The 8,729-nt window shown below is 35.7% G+C and overlaps 1 protein-coding gene across 2 annotated transcripts in view; it reads left to right on the top strand.

Moving 5' to 3' along the window:
• Positions 1-624: 624 nt before the first annotated feature.
• LOC149080672 (protein unc-1-like) overlaps positions 625-8,729 on the top strand; it is a 32,794-nt gene continuing 24,689 nt past the window's right edge. The window contains exons 1-2 of one of the 2 annotated variants that reach the window (XM_089239865.1): positions 625-996; positions 6,307-6,523. In XM_089239865.1, the coding sequence (XP_089095991.1) occupies positions 994-996; positions 6,307-6,523 (220 nt within the window). In that variant the 5' untranslated portion in view covers positions 625-993. The remainder of the gene's footprint in view (positions 997-6,306; positions 6,524-8,729) is intronic. The other variant, XM_089239866.1, reaches the window with a different exon arrangement.

The following is an 8,729-nucleotide window of genomic DNA, read 5'->3' as shown; positions in this document are numbered from 1 at the left end:
TAATTAACTTCAAAACATCCTAAACTATATGGATTGATGCAATTAGATAATATAAGACAATACGGAGACATTAATTCTCATTTTCCCGCTTGAGAAGATATAAATAAAAATTTGAAATCAATGTTATTGCATGAATATCCACCTCAAAAGTGGGTCTGGCTCATTATTTTATATTTAATTTTCTAGGCTTCGTATCTCTAAGCGAGCTCAAAAAATTTCGAAAACAAAAGATTCAATTCAGTTTTTAAAATTATTGATATGGCAGAAAACCCCACCAAATTTCCGCATTTCTACGGTAAAATCGGCAATTTTAACATTGATCTCCTCCATAGAGATCAGTGTATGTCCCTCAGGAGTGATGCATGCTGATGATGATTATGATTTCTATTCGAAAAGCCTCATAGTGCTTCATTTCACGAAATTGGTATTTTTCTTTTTTGTTTTTTTCAGCAATTTTAGTAATGATAGGCAAATTTGTTTGTCTTTAGCATCATTTTTGATGACATCACTGAGCTAGTGGGAGATATAGCCGCTAGATATAGCTTATTCCAGTCACCTAGTGGGAGACAATTTGTGTTCCGTATTTTCTGAAAAAAAATATGGTCAGTTCATTGCAAATTTTTTGAATCAAAACTTCGGAAATTTCTGACTTTATACTGAAGTACAAAAATAGAGATTGATTTCGAAAAAAAAACGTCTCTATTCAATTATCACATAAATGTTATGCGAAAATAATATATATATATATGTATATATGTTACAGCATTTGTTTTGCGATTATTGACAAATTACTCAGAAAAGAGTTGAAGCCGTATATGATACTGATGAACCGTTATGTTTCGTTATCCTAGTACGTATATAAACTATATTGAAAAATTGAGTAGTTACGTTCGATGTGGATGAAAGTAAAGGAAAATGCCTTCGAAAACAAAATGCTCTTTTTGATGCGACTTCTTCGATAATCTCTCATTACTTTAAATCATTTTGTTAGGGATGGTAAGTTTCCATTTTTTTTAATGCTTCATCAATTAAAACATTGATATCAAAGTATTTCCTATGATTCACGTTTGACTAAAAAGGTTAGTTCCTTTCACATTTTCATACTAAATTGCTGTTTAATTTATATCTATTTAATACTTTTTGTGTCGATCCCGCATCCGGCGTTAGAAATCTTTATGTACAGTGTGTTACTATTTTTTGCTCCACCATCAATTTTTTTTAATTCAATATATATATATATTTCAAAGAAAAACCCTTTTAGCTCCAATACATGTAACTGCCATTCGAATTTGTTCCATTCAGCACCTTTTCCTTTTCACCCTCTTATCCTTTTTTCCCACTTGGCCTGCTTGCTACTACTGACAAGATATTGAATCCATCCCTGGTCCCAGAGTCAACCACTCCCCAACACGCTCTCAGAATAGATCAAATCTTTCGTCTGAAACTCCCACTCCTTCGGATAATTCATCCATTCTCCGTAATATTCAAGACACCCAAGTAGCCATTCTTGACAAACTTACCCTCCTCACCCGAAAACAAGCCTCATTCAGTCATCAGCTAAGTGATCTATCCTAGCGTCTTAATGCAGTTGAGGAGAAACTTTTTCCCGTAGAGGAACTTCAAAACCAAATCTATGACCTCTCCTCAAATCTCTCTGAAATCCAATCTTTCCTTACCAATAAAGGATAAATACAAAATTATCGATTTAGAGGACCATTCCCGCTGGGACAACTTGATTTTCCGAAACATCCCTGAAGAATCTGACTGAGTCCCCCTCTACCCTCATATCTAAAATCATTCAATGCAGTTCCGATCACCTAGACCAGGGGTCGGCAAACCACGGCTCGCGAGCCACATGCAGCTCTTTGGCCCCTTGAGTGTGGCTCTTCCACAAAATACCACACGCAAAAAAATTCCAGATTTTTGCAAAATCATGTTTAGACACACACATTTTGGCCATTTTGTTCTCTCTCCCTTCCCCTCCCCTCCCAAGTGAGTCATCTTTTTCACGGGTTTTTGCCGAAAAAAGAGTGAAAGCCTGACGGTTTTGTCACTTCTTGGTCTTCCGCTACCAATCATGTGGGTCAAAACTGGGAAGTTCGAAAAAAAGTTGTCGAAAACTAGGCTTTTTTCCTAAGGTACTTGGGGTAGATAAACGCAAAAGACGAGTCTCCTCTCAGAACGGGGGAGGGGGGGGGGGCATGCAATGTTTTCCATACTAAATAATGTCAACCTCTACCCAGCCAGATCATAGAAGACGATGCTCCTGGGCCACCACCCTCTCATGACGGCTCTCCCGAGGCCTCCTCTCTCCATCTAACATTGGTCAACACTGCTAGAAGCGATCCACCAGGGGCCACACATCTGAAGACGATGCTTCTGGACCACCACCTTACCACCTCTCATGACGACTCTCCCGTGGCCACCCAACACCACCTATAGAACAATCTCTATATAGCTATCTCTCTCCATCTGCATCCAACATCGATCATCGCTGCTGAAATAATCCACCAGGGGCGACCATCCGAAGACGATGCTCCTGGGGTCTCTGCCCCACAAGACGGCCCGCCTTGGGTTTTCATCGATGACTTCTTCCGGCTAACATCTTGTCGGACAAGCTTAGAGTGAACCCGTCTTCCGCATATTTCCCAGAGAAGGGAGCCAGATATCCGTTAGTTAATTTTAGGGAACGTTGTGGAGTGAAAGAAGATGTAGTGTCGAGGATTGAGAAAGGTATGTTGAGATAGTTTGGATAGATAGAGAGGATGAACGAAAGGAGATAGGCAAAACAAGTATACAAAACGAGTGTAGATGGGAGAGTTGGAAGGGGTTGACGTCAGCGAATGCCCCTTAATCAGATCGAGGACGTTTTTGGCAAAGGCCAGCTTAGGAGTACCTTAATTAAGTTAATACAAAGCCCCAACAGGCAAAATACCCAACGAGGTGGCTGAGAAAAAGATGCCCATAACAAATATGGATGTCATATATTTCAAAAATACAGCAACCCAATTAAAAACACAATCAAAAAATTATAAACAATATATGCACATGATACACACATGAACACAAAGTTCATAATAACAATTTACCTACCTATATAGTTTAAGTTTGAAAAATTTGGCTCTCAAAAGAAATTTCAATCTTTGTACTGTTGACATTTGGCTCTGTTGACTAATGAGTTTGCCGACCACTGACCTAGACATAAATATTTTATCTAGCGAGATTGACCGCTGTCATAGAATAGGTTCCAAAAGGACCCACGGATGCAGACTTCCAATAATAAAATTCAATAAATTTAAACTCAAAAGTGAGATTCTAAAAAATGCCTCCAAATTCAAAAACAGCAACATATCTATCTCAGAAGATTTCTCTTTTAATACACGCAAACTTCGTGGTCAAATTTAAAGGACCAGTCAAAAATTCCATGACAAAGGCATTAAAGTAAAACTTATTCACAATTTTGCACTCATCAATAATACTAAATATGTCTGGGATCCCAGTATGGGTGGAGATACGGGGGGGGGGGGGGGCAGCACCAAAGGTTAAGTCGACTGATCTAATGCATATATGTATAGATGAATTGACATCATCATCATCGTGCTCCCCCCACCCAGCAATAATGACCATGCCCCCCAGACTTCTAAGTCTATCTTCACCTGGGAACTATAAACACTCGTAGCCCAAACAATAAAACACATTTTCTTGAATCATTCCTACTCATCCATAATCTTCATTTTCTGGGAGTTACTCATGGCTAAATAATACAATCTCTAATTCTGAAATTTTACCACCTGAATACAATGCTTTTCAAAAAACAGAAACTCTCGGGGGCGGGGGTCTTACTTATTACCAAAAATTCTATCCCTTTAACTGAAATTCTATTAGATTCCGACCTCAAAATTTTTCGAGCCGAATGGCTTCAACCCAATTATTCCCCACTTGCCATCTTTTCTGTCTATTTCCCTCCCTCTCCAGACTTCCACCTTTTTGAACAACTGAAAATTAATCTTCAAAAGTTTTCCAATACACATTCTATTATTATCTCTGGAGACTGTAATCTTCCTGGTATTGACTGGAAAAATATGGAATCCCTGTCCGGGAATCACAGAATTAATAACAAAGTCTTAGATATTTTCCTTAAATTTAACTTGGTCCAATCCATCTTAGAACCCGCAAGAACCTTTTACTCCAGCTCTACCTTAGACCTTATCGCTACCTCCAATCGAATTTCAATCCTTTCTACTTCCATCTTCGAGGGTTGGTCCGACCATAAAATACCAGTCATTAACTTTTCCCACCTCCATTCCATCTATCCCATTTTACAAACTCACCCTTAAACGTAATTTTAACAAGGCAAATTATCCACTTATGCAAAATATTCTTTGCTCTTCCTTCAATGATTTCTTATCCATATCCTCTTCTAACAATATTCACACCCTCTAGACCTCTTTCAAATGTATTATTGATAAATGCTTAGCTACAGTTCCAATTAAAAAAAGTTTCTTCTAAGTATTTTTTAATCCGTGGATCGCCAGAGACATTATTCATCTAAAGAGGAAAATCTGCCATATCATTCTCAAATATAAATCCAACAAATCCAATTCACTCAAATCCGTAATTTCAGCCTCCACCTGAGACCTCATAAACCTCATTTCTGCCCAAAAGACCAAATACCTCTCTCGTTCTCTACCCCATTACTTAAAAACTAATCCAACAAAATTCTGGAGTTACCTAAGACATAAATCTGTTGGTCCCACTTCCCTCAGAAATTCAAATAAGCATACATCTTCTCCTCCAGAGATAGCTGCCAAATTCAATTTATCATTCTGCTTGGTTTTCTCTCAATTGACCTCTCCCCTCCCCAATACTCTTTTTTCTATTCTATCCACAACTCACTCCCAATATCTTTCTCCAAACAGGGTATCCTAAAACTATTGAAAAAACTGAAACAGTATTCTGTTGGCCCCAATGACATACCAAATTCCATTCTTAAATTCTGTGCTGATGACGTCTCCGACTATCTTTTAATCCTGTTCAATGTTTCTCGAAATATTGCTATCCTCCCCAATGACTGGAAAATCAATAAAATTATTCCTTTCCACAAATCGAATCCACTTTCCGATCCCCTTAACTTTAGGCCAATAGCAATCACCTCCTCCTGCTGTAAAATCTTCGAACATATTGTAGTAAAAGAAATCTGTATCCACTTAGTCTCCATCAACTTTTTTTCCCCAACCAACACGGCTTTAGACAATCAATATCTCAAAAACGGTTCACATGAAAGTTACTCATAAATTACTTCTTCTTGAATATTCGTACTCCATCAATAATTTAACGTTATCCTAAGTTTCTCAAATCAAATACCTCAGTGTCATAATCTCAGTCGACCTACGTTGGAACAAACATGTTGACTACATTTACCAGAAGTGTGTTAACAAAGTTTTCTTCCTCCACCGCAACCTTAAGCACTCCACTCTGGATATCAGACTACTCTGTTACTAAATTTATATCTTCCCCGTTCTTTCCTACGCTGCTGAAATCTGAGACCCTCACCTCCAATAATATAGACAAACTCAAATCGATCCAAAATAAATCCACCCGCTTTGCTCACGACTGCTGGTTATCTTTCGTTTCTGTATCCGAACTTAAAAACGAACTTCATCTCCTCCCTCTCAATACTCTTAGTCTCATTTCTTGATTAACATTGTTTTATAAAATTTTTCATGGTCAATTCAACATAGATACCTCTGGTATCTTAGCCAAACCATCCTACATCTCTAGATGACTCGACCATTCCCTTAAAATAAAACCTATTTTTGCTTCCACTGACTGCTTTAAATACAGCTTCTTTCCTCATACCATTGGTGAATGGAACAAACTCCCAAGCTCTATTGTCGAATCCCCCACTATCACTAGTTTCTTGTCCAATATTAAAGAATATCTTTGTCATTTTCAATCACATCCTCTTGTATAGGTCCCAGGGCCAACAATATTGTATAAATAAATAAACAAAATGCTAGGTGATTCTCTACTTGTTTTAACTTGTTTCTCATTCATTTTTTAAGGAATTTTGTATGTACAAAAAATATTGTTTGATATGTGTGAATATATTATTATTAATAGGCCTATAGTTTAATAAACCTAATCAGGTACTTGTAATTTATTTTATTTATCTTTTATCCAATGCAAATTGATTCATTATGATAAACCCTTTGTCTGTGTAGCAGGATTTTATACACCAGTGTTTGGCTGTGCCATTTACAGAACATGGAGTCTTATTTGTTTCATTCCTTTAATTTACTCTAGGCAGCAATAGGAGATAATGGCTTATCAATTTCTGGATCATCAGTGTGCGAGACACAATTTTTGTTTCCTTCAAACCAAGAGCTGAAGGATTACAAGAGTTCATTCAAGTCATTTTTCTCTTATTCAAATGACACTGTGCCTTACTCGTCGTTCAAGTCAGCATTTACCTATTCAAAATCGAATTTTTCAATTTCATTTCCAGAAGATTCTGAAATTGGTAATTCTTAGATTCCTTCTTGCTTTTTGTTTGTTGTTCAGTGTATTATTTACTTCCTTTCAGAAATTTCTTTAAACTTTTATGGCAAGTTTAATCTATGGCTGGACATATCCCAGGCCCCAGATCACCATGGTGACTAAAAAATTGGTATTGGTATCTTAAAATTTTCTTTGTATAGTTATTATATTACAGGCTGAAAGCAGAATAAAATTTTTGGAATTTATAGCAGCATATCTGAAAACATGAAAGAGTATCATGAAAAGTCAAAAGAAGCATTATTTTGGACCTTTTTCTTTGGGTAAAAAAATTTTTGGTGCCTAAAAAATTGTTCTAGCACCTAGATTTTTTTTACAATTTGTCCAGCCCTGGTTTAATCCTTAAATGGGGGTAGTAGATTTCCGTTATTGTACATAGACAAATACAGTAGTTGTGTAATGTTGTACTCTCAATGATGTATCATAGTGACTACCACTTTTGCTATCCATCCGAAGCTTTCAAATTCTGCATGTCTCCCTATGCTTCATTTCTATCAAAGTAGATGTTGAGAGTAAAACTTTTTAAATTCTGAATCTCTCAGAACTTATCCTATAGAACTTTGGTAGAGGATTTGATCAGATTGATCTTGTTTATTTAAGTGTTTCATGTATAGTGCAGGAATGCTTCTGAATTAAAGAATTCAAAAGTGTTTTCCTATTAGGTGATAATTTCTTTCAATAATTTGCCTGCTTATGTAGTTGAACACAAAGCATAAGTGGCATTCATAGACTTATTTCTTGAGTAATTGAATTATGTAGAAATATACAGTAAAATATATACTACTGGGAAAGTATGAAATGGTAATGGTAAAACAAAGTACAGTTGTGTGAACTCTGATTTACTTAATCAGAAGAAACATACAATTTTATTCATTAAATTGGGGTCAAATTGATCAAGATCATAAACACATACTCGAAACGGAAAATTTTAAAAGCTACTCACTTTGGGATTGCTTCTCCAATTTATTTCTGACAAAAATTAAAGAAAAATATGTTAACTTAAGAATAAAGTCAGGATGCATGAATAAATTGCTTGATAGAAATTTATTTGGTGTGTCCAACATTTTTATCAAATTCTGTCAAAATTGTCATTTTTGTGGCTAACCGAAAAACACTTTCACTTCAGATGAACCACCATTCTTTGCTTGTGAAGACAGAGCATAAACTTGAATTTAATTTCTTTATTGAAATCTAAACATGCTGACAACACAGCACAATGTTTTATGGTATTGTGTACACTAATTGGCTACCAAAACCTTCCCACGCACACTGTAAATGGATTTATTGCCTCATGTATTTGAAAAGAAACAGATTACTGCTCTCCATTTTTTGTTTGTCTCTAAAGAAAAGCTGAAGGTCAAATCCTGGGAAGTCAAATCTTTTAATTTTGTTTTTGGGTGACAAGAAATAAAAAAAATTAAGGATAGTTCTTGAAAAAAAATAGTTAAAATAAGAGTTTTTTTATTTGTTAGAGGTTTGACCTTTATTTTTGCCAGAATTTAAAAAAATTCATTAAATTGAGTTCATTGAATCAGTTCGTTATATCGGAGTCCAACTGCATACCTTAAGTATGGAATACAAGCTTTTGTGATTAGATAAAACAGAATGCAGTAAAAGTCTGTTATAACGAGTATATCACTATAATGAATGATTTATGAGTGATTGTGAAATAGCTAATGTTGAAGATATAAAAATTATTCACATATAGCAAGTTAAAAATTATGAAGCTTTTGCTATAATGTCAAAAAATTTCTCCAAAATGGTCGGTTTTTCTTTTCCCCCTTTGAAGAATTGAACTAAAAGCATATATTGCTATCATTTATCATTGCACATGCTCCTTGTAAACATTATTTCAGGTACTTATAACAAAGAATGGACTCAGAAAAGTAACATTTCCCCCATATTTTTAAGTTTTTCTGCTGTGCACACACAGGATATGTAACAATTCTCTATTTGACTTTTATCTCCCCCAGTGACTTATAGACCAAGGTCACTGTCAAAGCTTATTTGACTGAAAATTGCAGTTTGAACATGTTTCTGACCTACCGAACAAATCATCTAAATAATACATCCTGGTCCATTACACTAAACTGTTAATGAGTCCATAAAGCCATTGACTTGAGCAGTGAGAATTTTAATTGTTAAGTCAGTCCACTAAATCATTTTCAAAA

Source organism: Pholcus phalangioides, unplaced genomic scaffold (assembly GCF_987345545.1).
Source record: "Pholcus phalangioides strain wild (caught in Gottingen) unplaced genomic scaffold, Ppha-v1.0 ptg000011l_1, whole genome shotgun sequence".
In the NCBI taxonomy this organism is placed as follows: domain Eukaryota; kingdom Metazoa; phylum Arthropoda; class Arachnida; order Araneae; family Pholcidae; genus Pholcus; species Pholcus phalangioides.
This window is presented reverse-complemented; position numbering and strand designations above follow the sequence as displayed.